Raw genomic sequence first — 19,516 nt, 5'->3', positions numbered from 1 at the left:
AGCCTTGTGAATATCTCAGCAAGCCTGCAGTGCACAACCAGAGCTCCGGGGATGGCCTATGCATACTCTCAGTCCTCACCCCTCTGGGCTACCCCTCAGAGCCTCCTTCCAGAAGGAGCTTACCCATCCTGGGTGTAGTGCAGCCTGCACTGTGCTAAGGAGCTGCTGGAGGCCTGCTCCCAGCTGGGTAACTGCCCAGAAACCCTCTGAGTGAGCTCCTATTCAAGAGCACCTCACTGTGTTGCTTCTTGGTCATTTCCATTTGATCCCTGTTATTTGCATCCACAGTGGGTGCAGTCCAGCTTTCTTCTGTCACTGCAATGCTGCAGTCTACATACCAAAAACATGGTCTGAGATAAAGCCAGCTTGTTGGTCAGTTTGCTTACAGGTGTTCTGCTTTGCTTCTTAGGAACTGCTTACCTGCTGTGAGGAAGGCAAAGGGGAGCTCAAGGATGGTCTGGAAGTGATGCTCAGTGTCCCCAAGAAAGCTAATGATGCAATGCATGTCAGCATGCTGGAAGGTACAGATGGGTGCCTGGGGCAGAAAAGGGCTTTAGGAGTGAATTAAAACTTCTTGTACCTTGCTTAGAAAGTTAGCACAGATTGACTGTAGCAGTACTGTTGGCTGATCATCATTTTCAGGTAGCTCTTATGTATACATGTAGTATATGTTTATATACTTTTATACATATTTACTTGCTGAAAATTTTCCTACATACTGAAACAAAAATACTCTCTGAAACTGTTTTTATAGCTTTAGTCATGGCTGCAATGATTATTACATTACAATGATTAGAACACTGCACTGGAACAGTCTGCCCAGAGAGGTGGTAGAGTCACCGTTCCTGGACAAGTTCAAGAACTGTGGAGATGTGGCACTGAGGACATGATTTAGTGGACAATATTTCTAGCTGGGGGATAGTTGGAGTAGGTGATCTTAGAGAACTTTTCCAACCTTATTGTTTCTTTGACTTCTAAATACTATTTCAGTATTTCAAAAGAAAAAGTTCTGGTTTTCTGAGTCAAAACATCTCGTGGCTCAAAATGTTGGTGAAATCAGCCCGAAGATTAAAAATAAATATATACAATAATCTATCATAAAGCATTTCAAAATTACAGGGGGGGAAGAGGGGGAAGAGTTGACCAAAAGATAAGCCTTTCACTGACTTTTTGTTATGTGGGGTATTTCTGAAATTTGAACACTTTAATCAAGACAGTAATGGTTTATTGTCTCTAAAGCATTTTCTTGGCAAGAAAAAATCATTTCCTGCCTAGCTGGAGTTAGAAAAAAAACAAAAAAGGGGAAGGTGTTGGTACCTAAGCAGCAGGTGATTACGATTTCTTGGTGTGAATTGATCCAGTGTAGGTCAGAATGCAGTGAGGATGATTTCCCTATGGAGTCTGGTTTTCCAGTATAGCTTTTGAGTAATCTGTCCCCTTGAGATGAATAGCATCATGTGATAGTAGAAAAACAGCCTCTAATAGAATAATTATGTCATGGCAGTGGACAAACAAAAGCAAAAAAATACTTTCACTGGGGCAGGAGGTGCCCATAAATGTCTTTTATGAATATGCATAAAGAAGAGAAAGACCCTTTTACTGCAAGTCTTCCTTGCTCTGATGTTTCTGAGCATTACTGGCACCAAGAACTAATACTGTGTTAGGTGTTAACCAATGTGTTTTGTGTTCCCTATTCAGGGTTTGATGAGAATCTAGATGTCCAGGGAGAGCTGATTCTTCAGGATTCCTTCCAAGTGTGGGATCCCAAGTCACTCATTCGGAAGGGCCGTGAGAGGCATTTGTTTCTCTTTGAAATCTCCTTGGTGTTTAGCAAGGAGATCAAAGACTCTTCAGGACACACAAAATATGTTTACAAGAACAAGTTACTGGTAGGTGTGGCTGAAGAGAAATAATGCGGTTGTTGCATTTCTTGCAGGTAGAGGTACAGTTTGGGGGATGGTGTACGTGTCCCCACACTGAGTGGGGATATTCATGCCACCTGAAAGAGCTGGCCCTGGGACCAATGGGAGGCTAAACCTGCAGTGAGCCTGGAAGGGTTTGGGACAGTGAGATGTGATGGGTGGGTGGAAAACGCAACGAGGATCAGTCAGACCATTCGCTCTTCCTTGCCACCCCCTGATGTTTTTCTGTGTCTTCTATCCTCTGATCCATACTTGCATTCCCTGCTTGTCCCTATAAATGTAAAGTTTTCTCAACTCCTGAGGCTTAACCGGTATGAAATCTCTCATCATCTTTCCTCCACACCAGACCTCAGAACTGGGAGTGACTGAACATGTTGAAGGAGATCCCTGTAAATTTGCCTTGTGGTCTGGACGAACACCATCCTCAGACAATAAAACAGTGCTAAAAGTAAGTCTTTTTGCACTTGTTTTCTTTGCCTTTAGAGCTTCTAGTTGAGGCCTCAGGAGCCCTAAAGTGGAAGGTCAATTTCTCCCCTCCTCATATTCACATTGCTTCCATGTCTGTGGTGGGGTCAAGCCTGCATCAGGAGCAATTTGGTTCCAAGGCCACAGTATGAAACAGGACAGTGCAGTTGTGCAGCCTTGCTGAAATAGCATCTCTTGAACTCCAGGTTGAGCAGCTGCATGCTAATGGAAGGCACATCTCAGGGTGTTGGACTGGGAGGTGTAATTCTCTTAGTCCTATGCTGCTGGGCATATCGGTAGTCAATAGTTCCCGCAACCCTCCAGAGCTGAAAGACATTTCAGTCAAGTGAGTTTCTAATGAAGAATTTATGTTGTAGTTATTTTGTCTGAGGAAATCCCAGCTGTGCACTGATAACCTATTTCCCCTTCACAGAGCATGCTGCATTACTAGCATTAAATATATTTATCCAGAGCTTAGCTGCTTTGCTGTTGCTTGCCAAGAAGGTCTGGTAAAATACCCTCAGTTCTCCTGGGGTTCCTAGGTATTCCAGTAGTTTGAGTAATACAGCAGAGAGGAAAAAGTTAATTATGCATTTTCATCAGCCAATCAGTATTCTTCAGAGGAGGTGATATGGGAATTTGATAAAGTGTCTGTCCTTCTGCCTTGTGGAACTTTAGGCATCGAGTATTGAAACAAAACAGGAATGGATCAAAAATATACGAGAAGTCATCCAAGAAAGAATTATCCATCTGAAAGGAGCTCTGAAAGAGCCAATTCAGCTCCCCAAGACACCAGCAAAGCAGCGAAACAACAGTAGAAGGTAACCTCAGTCACTGCACACAACATGAAGTCATTAGAGATTTGTCAACCAATAGCAATGTATTGTTTGTGGTTTTTTTGCTGGATTCATTTGCACTTTCTGACCATAGTTAAAAGCAGTTTTGATCATCTTTACTTGTTTTATGTTGTTTTGGCAAAAGTAGCTTTTCCGTGATATCCATACAAAAGTCCTTAGTACTCTAAAGCACTGGAGAGAAATGTGCAGTAAAAACTTCTTCAGAGTCTAAGGTTATGTTTCTTTCCCAAAGTAGAATTTACTTTTTCAGATTTGAGTATTAACAGGTGTTTTGTTTTTTTTTCCTATCTGATATTTTAAACTGTTTAACAACTAAAATCATAGCTCATTGTGACATTCTATTACCAGAGTGGAGTATCTGTGCTTTGTCATGAAATATGAAATTCATTTCAGCCTGGGAGGAAATATTAAATTGTTTTGGTCAATCCCAGATGAAACAGAAATTATGTAAAGGCACTGTTCTTTTGTTGTCAGGCTGGTGTTCCCAAAAGCCATTTGTAATTTGAGCATCTCCCCTTCCTCATCAAATGTAATCATGCAGCCACTTACTGTGGGCTGTATTACTGAGGTTTTCAAAGAGGGAGCAAGCAAGGCCACCAGGAAGATCCTGACCTAGGTTCTACACTGTCATTACTCACGTTTGTTTGGATATCTTCTTTATTAATATTAAATTCCAGAAAAGGTGATTCTTGTGAGACAGGAGAAATGGCCCTGCCTTCTGTGCCACACACGGCTTCTGCTGCATGGTTTTGGTGAAGGCAGAAATCTAATTCAAGAAAAAAATGCTGCTTGACACCCTCATTACAGAGCTATTTCTGAACGCCAGCATTTTCTGTGCTGTAAATATGCAGGGAACCACCAGCCTGTTTCCAGCAACTAAGGTTGTGATTACATGCTAATCCCAACCCTATGGCTGAGGATGACATCATTCTAAATTACGAGTTACACGGCAGCATGGGCTGTATCAGTGAGGTAATTTTAGCACAAAGCCAACTCTGGCACGCTGACTCGGCACTTCTCAAATCCACCTATGAAGTTGTGCACATTGCAAGGTGGTGCGTTAAGCAAGCACAGTCATTTCCCTGTTATTTCTTTTGCAGAGATGGAGTAGATGATGCAGACAGCCAAGGAGATGGAAGCAGTCAACCTGACACCATTTCCATTGCATCCAGGACATCACAGAATACAGTGGACAGTGATAAGGTAGGACTGGAACGTGAAAATATGCTGCAGCTAATTGTCTCCCAAAAGATGTAAGTGAAAAGCAGAATAGAAGTCATAATATAGCAATCTGTTTTTTACTGAGTCAAAATTTGTATCCCCTGAGGCCAGGCTATTAAAATCCAGTCTCTTTCTAGATGCTCATCAGTACTGCTGTTTTACATGGTAACATCTCTGTTACTGCAGTTCTTTGAGGTTGAATTGGCTCTGAAGAAATACAGCCCAGAGCAACCTTTTCTTCTTCCTTAGTAAAACTTGCCTTGTGGGATCCATCTTCTGAATCAGCAAATGGTTATGTTCCATGTTTACCTGCTGAGCTATAATGACTGCTTTGTTGGAGGGAATACAGGTGCTTACACACCAATTAATATGGCAAAATTGGGATCCTGGCTGGTACCTTGAGAGTCAGGGAGACCTACCCTTTCCAGAGACTGTGATTTTGGATCCCATCCTCATGGACATATGGTGGAACATATGGATGGCCCTAAGACACACGGCATTCTGTTGGAATGCTGCATGCTGTTGGCATGTATGTAGTCCCTGTTTCATGTGTCAGATGGTCCAAGTCCAGATCCTCCTGGATTAGGAGGCCTGACTCAAATTTGTCACCTTGATACTTCCAGCTGCAGCCTTCAGCTGAATTAGCAGCTGGTAGTCAGAGTAAATGGGCTATTAGTAAGAGCTTCAAATATGATTATGAGGTTTGTCAAATGTAATGAGAATATCCATATTCTCTTCCTGTGTTGCTTTGAAACTATATTGAATTTGCAACAGGATGAATTCTGCAGAATCATTTTGGATTTGTCTGTTTGCCAGAGCTTTAATTATACTGCCACTTTCACAGGATAGAAGGGTATCTTCTCAAACTCAGAATTCGTGTTCATGGTCAGAAAATTCACAAACACTTTTCTGTGCAGAGGCTATTTTGAAAGCTGAACTCAGAGGAATTAATAGGAGTTAACTGAATTAACTGCAAATAAATTACCTGTTGTGTTTAACTTATTTATCTTAAAAGCATGTTTCCATGTTGTTGCTTCTTTTTGTTCCTTTGTTTTTGACTAGTAATGTGCATTAGAAAAGTATTACTCCAAAGAACACCATAATGCATGCAAATACTTTGTCTGATGCAGAATACGTTCTTATGTCTTTAATCCACATGGATTCACCCTGCTTTTCCATGTTTTTCACATTTATCATTCCTGAAAGAGGCCCTGCCTTAGGAGATTACTTGAGCTTATGCTTAATTTTAGGCACAAGATTTGTTGGTTTGCCTCAAGACCATTGGCTCAGTTGCATGAGTTATAGTAGCAGGCCAGGTCTGGGTAAGTCACTCCACTGAGTGCTGTAGCTGCAGACAAGATCTGTAGTGCCAACAACAGCAGGGACAATTGGGCTCTACCTTGAAAGGCAGCCCATCATGACAACAGCTGCTTTCAGGATGCAAGGCTGGAAAGGGTTGTAGGAATTCTTACACAATGATCTTGTCTGAATTGAAAGGCAAAGGCATGTAGGAGGTAAACTGGGAAACAAATCACACAAAAATTTGTTACCTCTGGGGAAAGGCTAAATCAGCAGAAGGGTTGGATCATCTTACTTTTTTAAGATGGATCTGTTCACCTGCTGACTTAAGGCTGTTTGTATTCATGTGTCTGTATGTACTTCTACTGAACAGAAGCAAATTCTAGTGTACAGTTAAAGCTTAAATGTAAATGTATGTGCTTTGTTGAATCTGAGCAACTAGTGTAGCATCCTCCAACAGAGAGGCAGCTCTTGCTAAAGCCCCTTTCATACTGTCACAGATGCTAGTGCCAGCAAGCTGTGGAGAATTCAGTCTTTAGAGTGCTGCATTGCCAGGCCTTTGCTCCAAGGAAAGCAAACTTTCCACATCACTTGACAGTTCTCTGGGTTTTCTACATAGCGTTACCCCAGTTAACGACAGATGGAGCTGTGTTTGTACTTCCCATGGAAACAGCATGGAGGCATCCTGCCTTCACTCTCAGCACAGATATAGGTTTTTATAACATACACTGTAATTAACCTGTGCGGTTCTGATAATAGCACTGATAGGTAAAGTGTTCAGCAAATAGGAGTTTTCCTATCTCTTGAACTCCAGCTTTGTTAGAAAAGTTATTCCCAGAACTTCTAAATGAGGCTTTGAGTGACTGCCCTGAGTGCCCCTGAGATCTCCATCCAGAGGAGCTAGAAGAAACTTCCTTCCTAGCTTTAGCAAGACCCAGCTGTTCAGAGCCTCACTGACAAGCACAGCCTGGCAGTGCTAGCAGTGTGCCAGGCTGGGAGCAGAGTGATCTTGCACTAGGAACATTGAGGTATTAACTCACAAATTGCATCTGAGAGCACACTGCATTGCTTATTTATCTGTTTGGATTAAGAATTTGGGCAGGCAAGAATTCTTCCAAACATGTTTGTAACAAAATGCCATGCGGGATACAGATGAGAATTCACAGCAGCTTTTTTATATTGAAGGTAATTTACAGCAGGATTTATGGCTGCAGGCTTCTCTTAGAAGTTACTCTTTAAATATTCCATCTTTCCTGGCTACACGAAGTGGTCAGTTAATTATATGAGACAAATTAAAAGAAAATGTCTATGTCTATTCAAAATAATAATTAAATAATTACTCCTTTTTTTTTTTTTTAATAAAATATCAAAGTACATTCTTAAATCTGGATCTTAGTCCTTAATATCTTTAATTTTCTTGTATTTTTATCTATCTATCTATCTAAATATATGAAGCAGTTATCCCTGAGCTCTAACTTTTTTTCATTAAATACCATCAGATCTGTAGCTCTGCACCATTGTGAAAGGAAAGAAAGAGAGAACATGTAAAATGCTGTGAATTTGTCTGTATGCAATCTGTAACCTAAAATATTGCATGGCTTGAAAAACAATTAGTTGGATTTTCCTTTGGGAAAGTATTATAAAGAGGGAAATCGCTGGTTCATGAACGTGACTTGGTGTTAAAGAATCAGCAGATAACAAATACTATTAGAGTAAGTGTAATTTCCACTGAGCAGCCATGTCAGCTTCTAGGCAACCTCCTATGCAAAACTTCATCTTCTTCCAAAAGGTAGACCAGACAGCTTTTGTTCTGTACAGCAAGCCCTCTTCAATGTGCTATCTAAAAACTATTCCTTCAGGAGAAATCCTCACCCTATTCAGCTCAGCAGACAGGATTTCAATCTTTGTATTTGGGTTCAAAGCAGTGGGGAATTGCATAAAGAAAATGTTAGCATGCAGGGCATCCTCATTTGTTAAGCCCATTGATCTATTGGCTGTAAAACAGCTGGTCCTGGCGATACTGATCCATCTTCTAATAGCTCCTTTTTTGTCAGCCTTTGTAGTACGCTGAGGAGAGCTGCTCGTTTCTCCCTGTTGTTTTTGGATATAGAAAAAAGCACTGAAATGTGAACTGAAAAGTTTTTACTCTCTAAAAATAAACATACATGATCTACTTTTATCTCTTCCATTAAATACTGGACTCGGTTCATCTTTCAGAAGTCATGAGGCTGAGATCTTGACCTCTTCTGCATTGGTGGTATTACATAAAAACTGAGAATAAAGGTTTTTCTGATCAGAGGTAATTAGTATGAAGGAAGCTTTTTGAATTAAGACTTTTAGAACAAATCATTTACAAGTGGATTCTCTTTTCTCTAAAGGCTTCAAATCAGGGCAAAACAGCCTTCTCCCTTTGCTATCATTGCTTAAGCAGAAATTAGGATCTGATGCAGATAGTACTACTTCACATTGTTACAAAGGAAGCTAAGGCACCAAGTATCCAGGCTCTCTTCTGTCCTTAAAAATCTATCATTTCTAAGAGTCACAATGCATGCTATTAGAGGTATTCATTCTCAGTACCTTGGAAGTTTCCTTTCTAAGTCATACAGTTATGAGGAGCAACTTGATCCCCTATACTCTCCTTTGATGCTACTGATCCCTTTGGGCTTGTGTTCTGTTGAGCTGTACACCAATGTAGAGTCATAGAGTCATACAAGCATTACAGGTTTTGTAGTCCAACAGCCAGCCCATAACCTGTGCTGTCTGAAATAGGCAATAGTTCCAGGAAACACACCTTGTGTTAATGTGTGCTGACTTGAAAATAAATAAGAAGATAGCAAACAGAAATGCTCTCTCATTCAGTATGGAAGGAAACCTCTTCTCTTCTGTCCCTCACAAGGAGAATATAGGGGAAATCACTAAGCTTATTAGTTACCACTTCAGCATTTGCAATAAGAAGTGATCAATCGTTGCTTCCTAGCATAAATTAATTCAGGAATTAAGTTGTAAGAGTGCCTAAATCTGAAGTGGAAAAACTCAAGATGCCTTTCTAACCAGGCATCTTGCAAAGAAGTGAGTAGGAAGTTTGTAAATTCTTTCTTCTCTTATTTAATCTCAAATAAATGAAAACATTTGCCATAAAATAGTGAAATAGTAATACTCCTTTAAAAAAAAAATCCCACTGAAGTCTTAAAATGAGAACACCAACATAAGAAAAACACATCTAAAAATATATATATATGCCAATATAAAACATTATTTTGTCAAATAAAGAAAATCCAAACATAGAACAGAAATGAGAGAGATTCACATTTTTGGAAGAGGAATTAAAGAAGTGGAGAAATTAAAACAATACCATAAGGCAAATGCAGACATTAATTAATTCTGCTAACAAGAGCACTCTTACTGAGCTGACAATTTAATTTCTACTTAGTTTCTCAGCAAGGGAACTGGCATAACAAGCAGACTAAAAAAAAAACCATCTTGGAATTGAGTTATAGCAGGTTCCTGGGCAAGAGATGCTTTCCTGCTGCAGCAAAGGGGCTACACCAAGGGGTAAGAATCACTCAGCACTGCTTGGATCAATGGAAGTATCACTGTAGACTGAAGCCTTTACAGAACTTGAGCAGTGGGGCTGAATACAAATAGCCCCTCAGTGGCACATTTCACTGTCAGTGTGGTTAATGGCTGCTGTATGCTGCAGCTGATGGAAGGAGGTTGTAAGGTGTGATAGAAATTCTGACTGTAACAGAGCCAAGGGAAAGCATGATCATGAGAATTTGGAGTTGGGTAGTAAAGCAGATAGTCACTTAAATACAGTATTCAGAGTATTTCTTTAGAAATCTTTGTCTTTTCTGGAGCCTATTAAAAGCTGATACATACAGAGCTGTCTGACAGGTAAGGCTGGGCATTGACTTGCAGAGGTTTCTTCCCCTGAACCACATATTTTATTCTCAGTAAATTGGGTTCAATTTAGCAATTGTGAGTTTCTGAAGGGGAAAGGCAGGGATCGATTTGGTCTCACTTATGGAGGTACAGTGGCTATTCTGCAGTGATCCTATCTAGGCAAGTGACATTCCTGTATTCAGTAGTGCATTGTCTGGAGTGCTGCTCCATTATAGTGGCTGATGAATCATGGTGCTGCGAGCAAAATTAATGTAACAGAAAATGACTGCTGACTGTTAAGTGAGTTCTTCCTGTGAAGATATGATGGAGAAAAGAGGAGTGAGTTATGGTCCCAGAGGATACACCTCTATTGCTCTCACAGTGCCCAGCATTGCTACTGTTGTCACGTTGAGTTCTTGCTGCCCTCACCTATGGAAATGGAAAGACATGATAGAAAGGGAGGTCCTGAATAAAGCAATTTGGCACCATAATTAACCTTCCTGAGTGCTCATTAGCTATAGTTGTTAATTCTTTGTAAGATACTGTTGTGTAGGAGCAAAATGTTTATCTTATCAAGGAAATAAATTGTTCAGCCAGGAGCTGACATCTCTCCCGCATTAATTTCTTCAGATTTCTTTAGGCTCTGGGAGCTGCCTCTGAAGTCTTGCTCTACAGTGTCTGGCCTAAGCTCTGCCTTGGGATAACTTAACCTTTGGTTTGAGGACTCATGGATTTCTAACATATGTAGCACAGGATCTCCAGCTCCCTTAGCACAGCCATCAGCACTGGCGCTGCCCATAGCACAGACCTCACAGGACAGACCTGGAGCTCTTAGCCTTTTGGGTTCTCTGAGAACTCTAAAAAATGCATTTGGGATTGGAGCCACATTTCAAAACAAGGGAAAAAGTAATTCTTTCCAGCCTTGGTTTTCAGCCAGGTCTGATCCTAGCTTGAATTATGTGTTATCTGTCTTTTCCATCACTCATTTTTAAATGTAAAAAGTAGATGATCGAGAGGTTTACCTCTGAGAAGTGACCTGTCAGGGGTCCAAGTGCTGCTGAGGATAAGGACATTTGTTTTCTGTTGTTGCCAGCAAGTGTTCAGGGAGCAGAGGGTGGAGGGAGCTCTACAGGCATGCTGTCTTGTTTCAAAGAGTTTTCTTAGAAAAGGTGTACAGATTCTCTTGAAAAGCAAAGAAAAACATGAACAGCTCCTTTTGAAACAACATGAAATTTGTGCACGCTTCATGGTTTGCTCAGGGAACTTTATCTTAAGTCCAAATCACACAGTGGAGCCTTATCCATTTCTTTTTGCTCTGAGTGGCCATGCAACTTCCTTCACAACCAACTGAAACGATGGCACCGGATGAATTTCAGATCCCATTTTTTAATTCAATAGCTGAACATTAGCAAGAAATTTCCCAGAGATTTGAGTGTTTCATCAACCTTGGTTTCATCGCTGTGGAAATATGGCAGTGCCAAAACAAAGGAAAGAATAAAGCACAAGCTTTTCAGGGGATTCTTTCTTTCTCCCCTGAAAAGACATTTAAAGTGAGATGAATAGCATCAGATTTTTAATCATATAACATTAAATAAGCTTTAATCCCAATGTAATTATTTTTAATGCGCTTTGAAAACAAAAGAAAAAAATGCTGCCTACAGAGAGTTGCTGCCTATGGAGAGCCTGCTGATTCTGTAACAGTCTGTAGTTTCATTTCATGGACAAAAGTGAATGAACGCCTGGAAACTTGGAACATCAGTAGTGTCCATGGGAACAGAAATCCTATTGCTCATTAGCTGATATTCCCAGGAAATAAGCTCATAAATGGCATCCATGAAATTTGCCATGCATTTTAAATATCTTTGCTGATGTTTCTGAAAGTGTCCTTGCTCTTCAAGTGTCCTCTGCTCAAAAAATACTTGGACACAATTATGTCCCCAAAAGAAGGCTGTTTCAGTGGTGCATGAACAGTGACTGCACTCATGGGTTTGCTTCCTTCAGCTCAGAACCAGCATATATTTCCTTAATACCTCCACAGTTTTTAATTTGCAATTTTAAATAATGACAGATAGAAATCCAGATTCAGTTGGGTGATCAGATACTGAAATCCAGCTGAAAGTCCCTGAAAGTACAGTCTGAAGAAGAGATTATTTTTTTTTCCCAAAGATTTTTTTTTTAGCATTTTCTTCTTTGTATAACTGAGAGTTACACCCAGGACAAACAAAGTGTGCTCCGTTTCTTTTGCAAAGCACATTCTTTTGTAAATTTTAATTTATCACAGACTCCTTTGAGTTGAAAGGGACCCTTAAAGGTCATCTGGTCCAACCCCCCTGCAATGAACAGGGACATCTACAGCTCCATCAGGTGCTCAGAGCCCCATGCAGCCTGACCTTGGACATCCCCAGGGATGGGGCATCCACCACCTCTCTGGACAACCTGTGCCAGTGGCTCATTCCCCTTATTGTAAAAAAAATTCTTTATATCCAACCTAAATCTCCCCTCTCATAGTCTGAAACCATTTCCCCATGTCCTGACACAACAGACCCTACTAAAGAACCCATCCCTTTTGTTAAGAAACTTTTGATTTTCATAGATTTATTTTTTCTTTTATGAGACAAGGACCAACATTCAGTCTGCTTTCAGTCTTTCTCTCAATCTAATGCATCTTTTGGTGGAAAATGAGTTAGTCACTAACATTTCAAGATATAAGTCAGTACTCAGATAAAACAAGTGTATGGGGTCACTTCAGGCTGAATCTCTCCTGAGAGCAATGTAGCTGTGAATGCCGAAGTTGAAAACAGATATGGTATTTAAGGGCAATTTCTCTGGCTGCCCACTTGATATCTCCATTCCCTTCTTCTTAGCAGCATGAAAATCAGATTCCACTCTAATGTGCTGATGAACAAATTCCCCTCGTAGGCACAAGGCACACAGCTAAAGGTTGTCTTTATAGATATACAGATATAACAGGTATTCCAAATTCACTGTAAATGTGGTAAATTGTAAAATCTCTCAATCACAGGATGTTTCTGAACAACACGTCGTCCTGTTTCTCAGCTCTAAAGTGAGACCAGTCGTTGCCTGACAACTGCGATTTTCAAAGAAACAAGATTTATTGCCATAAATTATTGTAATAATAATAGAATACTAATACTGGGCTGTGGCCCAGGACAGGTGAGATGATCCCTAAGGCTGCCTTGAGACTCACATCTAGTGATGTTGCACTGGCACTTGCTGAGACTTGCTATCTAAAAGGTTTATGAACCACTTTGTATACAGCCCTGCTCTAGATGTGAAACAAATTCTCTTGTTTCAGCATCATGCTACTTTTGCAAATTTGTTGACAGAATACATTATAGTGACTAGATTGCATAGTTCCCCCAAAATGAGGACTTAGGAAGAACTGGAAGTGTCTGTTGGTATTTTGGGGCTATCTTTAGCCATTCTTGGCCAGGCACTAGATTATAGAAATGGTAGGCTTAGAAAGAAGGGAGCAAACAGGATTCAGAACCTATTTAAAGGAGAGGATTTTTATTTTTTTTACTTAATCTCAATTTCTACATTCAGTGTAGTCATTAAGCAAGAAGTTGTTCCTCATCTAAACCTAATCATTCGCCTCCTGTTTTTCCAAGAAATTGAGTTCATATTTATTTGTCCTCTTCTGTTGTTTTCAGTTGTTTCTGAGGTTTCATTCTGATGATTGTTTGACTTGGCTGTATAACATTAAATATATCCCTCTTGAGGAACAGTAAGGGGTTTTTTTGTTGGCATAGACTTTTTTTTTCCTTCTAGAATCCATCATTTTTGTATGGTTAATGCTTATTAGCTGTAGAGTGCCAGGTTTGTTCAAGGAATTTACAAAGTTCCAAAGAAAGGAAGAGTTCCAGCTATGAAGGTCTTACAGGGACAACACAGAATAACTGTCAAGTAAGGAAGAAAACACTGTGGGATCAGAAATTAGTGTTACGAACAGGTTTCTGTGCAACACTGGTAGAGTTCCTTGATCAAAGACATTAGGGAACACTGGAGGTCATCTAAGTACAAAGTTGATATCAGCACGAGGTTTGATATTAGAAACAAAATTGTGTGTGAGGGAAGAGGACAAAGGGAAGTGTTGCAAAACACCTTTGTCTTCATAAGAGATGGAGTCAAGGAAAACAAATCATAACCAATATTTGTAAGAACACCTTTGATTCAAGAGTGGAAAGTGGTGCTGATGTTCAGTAGCTCTTAGGAATCTGTTCAACAAATTGCATGCATCCCTTGCTATGGACAACTTGCTAACCTACAGATAAGAAAGACATCCAAAGCATTCCCCATGCCTTGGTTTCCAGTCACAGTGCTGCTGCTATTCAGACCAACTTTATTTTTTCTCTTTGTATCTTGCATTAATTTAAATACCACCAACAATCAAAATCAAACTTCCTCCAGTGTGCATGTGGGCGAGAAACAGAGGGATGTGAAACGTATGGTGCAACTCTACAGCCCCTTTCCTCCCCAGGTTCCTGACACTACAGCATCGCTTTCTGGCCGTACTTGCAAATAAACAATTATCGAAAGAACATGCCTGGACCACACATGCATATTTTCCACTCTCATGGAGAAAAGCTGTCTGCCGGCTGGTTGTTATTTATTTTCACAAGAGGCGGTTGGGTTTGTTGTCATGTCTTGAGGGCACAGTCTCTTGAGGTGCTGAGCCTTCTCAGCTTGCCGAGGCTGCAGGAAGAATCGAGGGTGGGAACCAGCTGTGCCCCACAGATCGCGGGCTTACGTTATAACTTCTAAAAGTTTTCCAGTGTTGATATTTGCTGTGTGATCTCAAGGAGTCAATAGAGGAGGACAGCAAGGGGTCTACCCAAGGGGAGGAACACTTTCCTTAACAAGCGCTTGTGATGTTCTTTTAAAACTGGAGTTGCTAAATCATCAGTTAGAAATGTAAAAGCTATAGGGAGAGAAGAAAGTAAATTGAAACACGTGCAGGGAAAGTTCAGCTTTCTGGCTTGCTGCAGATAGTGCAGTGAGAGCTGATTTTCATGTGAATTTAACTGATGTTCCTTAGAAGGGCGAAAAACCACCTTCTGTATCTGCTGCTCAGTATAAAATGGGAAAAGCACCGTTCAGCTGCTGGCTTTTGCCTTCACCCCTAGGCACAATGCATTCTCTGATGTGCAGACTGCCCCAAGTGCCCCAAGGCAGCCAGCAGCCTGCCCTGCTATCCTGCAGCACCCAATGTGCCCGAGGTTATGAACCAAGCTACAATGGGATATGAACCAGGCCTTTGAGTCTTTTGTTTTCTGGGAGAGAAAGTTTAGGACTGAGAAATGATTTCAAAAGCCTACCCTTTCTCAAGCTTATCACATTGCTCCTTTATGATCCTCTCTTTCTGTGATTGCCATGTGTTATTTATGCACACTGGGAAGCCCTTGCCCACAGAAAAGATAACATTGTTGAAGCTGAAATGCAATTAATTATGTGGTGCTGCAAAGAGGCAGGAAGGGGATGAAGAGAGCTATTGCACCAGGCTAGGCAGATGCTAAAGTCAGAGATGTAAGACAGAAAAGATAAGTCATTTGAATAAATGGAAGAAAACAGGAAGAAACGTGAATGAATTTTGTTCCACTGGGTCAATGAAAGCACCTCTCTGTACCCCAGGTGTATACCTGGCCCTGAGCATCAAGTAGTTCAGCACTGTATCCAGCCCTTCAAGAACCCATTGGCAGTTTGGGCTTTTGGTCCAGTAGTATCATGACTGGCCCTCCAGCCTATGAACAAACACTTTCAATTGTTGTGAAAGATAAATGAATGGAAATAGTCCGGTAAAAGCTGGGCCAAAGCAGATGTATTCTAAGCAAATATACAGTTCATTTTCCATTGCTGATGGAAAACCTGGGGTCTGTGGTTGATGTGAGAGAGAGCAGCATTGCTGTGTGAGAGGAGAGCCAGGATATACATCCCAGGGTGCAAACAAGGCTACTTCCACAGCTCATCCACAAGCTGTGATAGGAAAAACTGGTAAAATTAATCTTAATGAATGAGGGCTTTCTTTTGCTTTTCTTAATGCTATATTTAATAAATTCGCAGATTCCCATCCCATCCCTACATAAATGCTAAAGTTAAGTGACTCAATAGGATAAACAATTGACAAAGCTGTTGTGCAGCATTTTAATGGTCTACTTTCATTTCTGTAACAAGCATAAGAGATGTTAATGTCTCAGTACACAGTGATTTGTAATCACTATTAGTGGAGATGACTTCCCTCATGGAAAACAATATAAAGTACCATCATAAGAGCTAGAACCCTTTTCTAGCTTTTCTCTTTAATTGCTATAGTTCGGGTCTCTTTTGCTACATTGCTTTGTGAATCTTGAACAACTGATGGAAGGCACAACATGTGACCCACACTACGATAACTGGTAGTTTTTTCTATTTTGCTTTGTTGGAAGAAGGGCAATAAATAAGTGAAGCAGTAGTCAATTGTGGTAGTCAATTTCATGTAGCCACTGAAAGACAACAAAATATGAGAGATTTTTAAAAGTCTGTGTTGGAGTTTTTCATCATGAAATTTCTCATCTTAACTGCCTGAGACAGAGCTGAAGTCAAGCTCTGATCTGCGCTTACCTGTATGAAGAGCAAATCTGGGCTGCCATTAGTGTTGGGGAGTGCCAGCTGTTGCTCCCAAAGGGGCTTGAGAGGAACACTGGCCATGTCCTCCTTTTTTCCAGGCAGTTTGCGTTCATAAGAAAGCTTGGTTTGACACTGTGGAGTTTGCACCAGCAGTCTGTAAGCATAGCAAGGACCTTGTTTTTTCCTGGAAGCGTATTGGAGTTGGGAAAAAAAGCTTGTGAGGGGCTGAGTGCCAGGTTACAAATGAAATGTGCTGCAGCAATGAGGACGTGCAAAGGAAGGACAAGACTTTTAAAAGTGGATTTACAGTTATTTCTTCTTTCTTTTCAAAATGCAGAAGCAGCCTGGGGTGCTCAGAAGCTCTTATAATCTGTTTTCCACATTGTTAAGATACACAGCAGCGAAGATTAATACATTGGTTTGCTTTTTAATGAAGAGAAACTTGGAAGTGGAACTGAACATTTACTGCAGAGTCTTCTATTTAAATACCTTCTTATTTATAGGGACATGTTTGGAATGTTATACACAGCATTATCCAACTATTAACTCCTACAATAAGATGGATTTTAGGATTAAATAAATTGTGTGCATTCCTTTAAACTGCTTGAGCCAAGAGGGTTAGGAGTGTTAGACTCCCCAGCCACAGCCATTCCCCAGCACAGCCTGGCTGTGTGCTACACAGGCTGTGGTGGCTGAGCAGGAGGGAAGAAACCACTGGAAGCAGCAGCTGCATGTGGAGCTTGAATGGCACGTCCTCTGCTCACCACGTGGGGTAGGTGGTCAAACTGTTCAGATTTGTGCATAATTGAAGAGCAGCAGGCAGAGACAGGGAGTGGGAGCCTTGATTCAGCTCAGTGTAAGCTCAGTGCTGTGCATATATTTATTGTCCTTTGAGATCAGTGAGACATAAACCTAATGTGCCTTGTTAGCTAAGTTGTGGGCCATATGCCGAGTTGTTTTTGTTGTTTTGTGGTTGTTTTTTTTCTGCATTGGCAGGCTAAAACCAGCCCCAGGATCTAAGCTGTGTACTAAAGCAAGTAATTATTCCAGGAGCAGGTGCAGAGGTGGCATTTTCCCTTTGTGTGTCTGGTCTCTGTTATCTTTTTGGTGCAGAAAGATGGATGCTTTCTCTTTTGGTCGATTGCAATGTAGCAAATGAACATCTCACTCACATAAAAGTGTTATGTAAAGGGGTACATTTGAGTTGTATGAATTCCAGCTGCCAATCACATCTGTATCTTCTCACCTCCCCTTTTAAAACCATTTATATGTCCAGACAGAAGCCTGTATGTGGAGACTGACACTAGTGGGACGTGAATTTTTGTCCCCCCTCAAGCAGATTATTGCTTTGAACCTTTGCCCTGGAAACTGGAGACTTTTATGAGCCTGATCCTGGCTTTGAGCCAACACTAATCTTTTAGTCAAGCTAGGAGGAGTCATGGTTTTAGATCCAAAGATTAAACATTTCCTTCCTGCTGTCACTCCTTTTTCCATTGAAGAGTGCTAATTGCATGAAGAGTTGCTACGATTTACAGTCAGAGCTGCTCCTTGGAAAAAGTCATCTTCTTTAGACACCTCTCCAGTTGCCATTAAGCAAACAAGCTCTTGACTGAGTGACCATTTCCTTACCTGATCTCTCCTACTGGTGTTATTCTGCTGTCTGCTGCATGTTGTACACTCGTTCACTCCATCTCTATTTGCTTTGAAGAAATAAAGGAAATTTCTTATCTTCATTTCCTGCTGTGTCTAGAACGTAAGGTTCAGCTTCCTTGTTGCCAGGAACTTTGTTCACTGATGTTGATTCAATGAGGTGCTTCAAATCCACCTCCTCTTTATAATTTCATCCAGTGGTTTGCCTGGATACAGTGGCGAGTGCAGTTACTGGGGCTGGTGCGAGCTGGTTGTACCTGCAGACAGGAATTGTTTTTTTGTCATAAGCCATTATCAGGCAAAAATGTGTGGTTTATCTTATTGACTTCAATACAGCAGGAATTGGTGTCAATTTAAAGTTCATTGCTGAATGAAATTTAAATAAAGGAAAAGAAAAAGGAAGAGGTTAGAGCAATAAAAAGTGAATCGCTCAGTCTCAAACAAATGGTGGCACTTAAAGATAGGGTTTGTGCTGCTGTGCTCATGTCTTTCATGGGAGAGCAGGAGAAACTGCTGTTATACTGTCTTTGAGAGGAGGCTCACAAAGCAAATCACTAAGCACAAGCAATGAATGCATTTGACAGCAGAGCTTTTCATTTTACGGCACATTCATAACACGGTGGAGCACTTAGTACCTTGTTAACCCAATTAACATATGCTAAAACTGCCAAAGCAATCTGAGCAGCTATTAATCAAATGCCAAATCATCCATGGTCATGCTTTGTTATTACCGCAGAGGCAGCTAAGAGCAGACTGGGAAAGAAGCACCCTTAAATCTCTACATTCACATGGTCACTGTAAAGCCAAAGAATACTGAATCAAAAACTGATATAATAAAATAAGCTGTCACCATCTGTCTTGCCTCGAGAGCATAGGCAAAGCTATGTTAGTGCATATGTAGAAGTTGCTTATCCTAAAAGTATAAAGAGAACTGAGTGACTTATGCTGAGCAGTTGCTGGTAGCAAAGTCCCATCCCATGGACTCTGGAGGCTGTTTCTAGCATGTCTCAGAAGAAAGAAGCCTTAGCAAAACTTGACTGCAGTGTGCAAGCAGAAGGCATGCACTTATGTGTACTTGTATTGAGCAACTTCAGATTATGTCCATTGTGAGTTATATTCAGCCTCTAGGATTCAAGGCTAAAATTAAAGTGCAGTTCACCTGTCAGGTACAGGTACTCCTCGACCTCTCTTCCAAGACACCTTTTAAAGGTATTACTATAATGGGACCATTTAGTCCTGTCCAGAAGAAATAGAAGGGATTTGTGACACAAATAGGCTGTGCCAGCACATCCATTAGGGATCTGCTTTCCAATTTCTGTTTGAGTTTTCATAGCAGAGTCTCCTCTCTTAAGTTAATTGTCTGAGTTACAGTCATCAAAACTGATGTGGTTTCTAATGAGATAGTAATGAGCATCTCTGTACCTCCATAAGATACAAATAACACAAAAGATCCTGAGAAACTTTCAGAAATCTTGTGACCTAAAAATGAATCCAGTATGAGGATCACACTTCACTTGTAATGTGATAAAGAGATTTCAGTTGTCAAAATCTGTGGCATCTCATTTTCAGTGAACAAACTGAATTGTGGATCTGGTA

At 40.7% G+C, this 19,516-nt stretch overlaps 1 protein-coding gene across 10 annotated transcripts in view; it reads left to right on the top strand.

Annotated features, from left to right (window-relative positions):
• KALRN (kalirin RhoGEF kinase) overlaps positions 1–19,516 on the top strand; it is a 447,706-nt gene that overhangs the window by 331,774 nt on the left and 96,416 nt on the right. For all 10 annotated transcript variants that reach the window (XM_031590658.2, XM_090143646.1, XM_090143648.1 and 7 more), the window contains exons 29-33: positions 410–521; positions 1,699–1,889; positions 2,269–2,370; positions 3,066–3,208; positions 4,345–4,447. In XM_031590658.2, the coding sequence (XP_031446518.2) occupies positions 410–521; positions 1,699–1,889; positions 2,269–2,370; positions 3,066–3,208; positions 4,345–4,447 (651 nt within the window). The remainder of the gene's footprint in view (positions 1–409; positions 522–1,698; positions 1,890–2,268; positions 2,371–3,065; positions 3,209–4,344; positions 4,448–19,516) is intronic.

This window comes from Phasianus colchicus, chromosome 7 (genome assembly GCF_987193195.1).
Source record: "Phasianus colchicus chromosome 7, bPhaCol1.hap1.1, whole genome shotgun sequence".
In the NCBI taxonomy this organism is placed as follows: Eukaryota; Metazoa; Chordata; class Aves; order Galliformes; family Phasianidae; genus Phasianus; species Phasianus colchicus.
The sequence above is the reverse complement of the archived record's forward strand: the minus strand, read 5'-3'. Positions and strand labels throughout refer to the sequence as shown.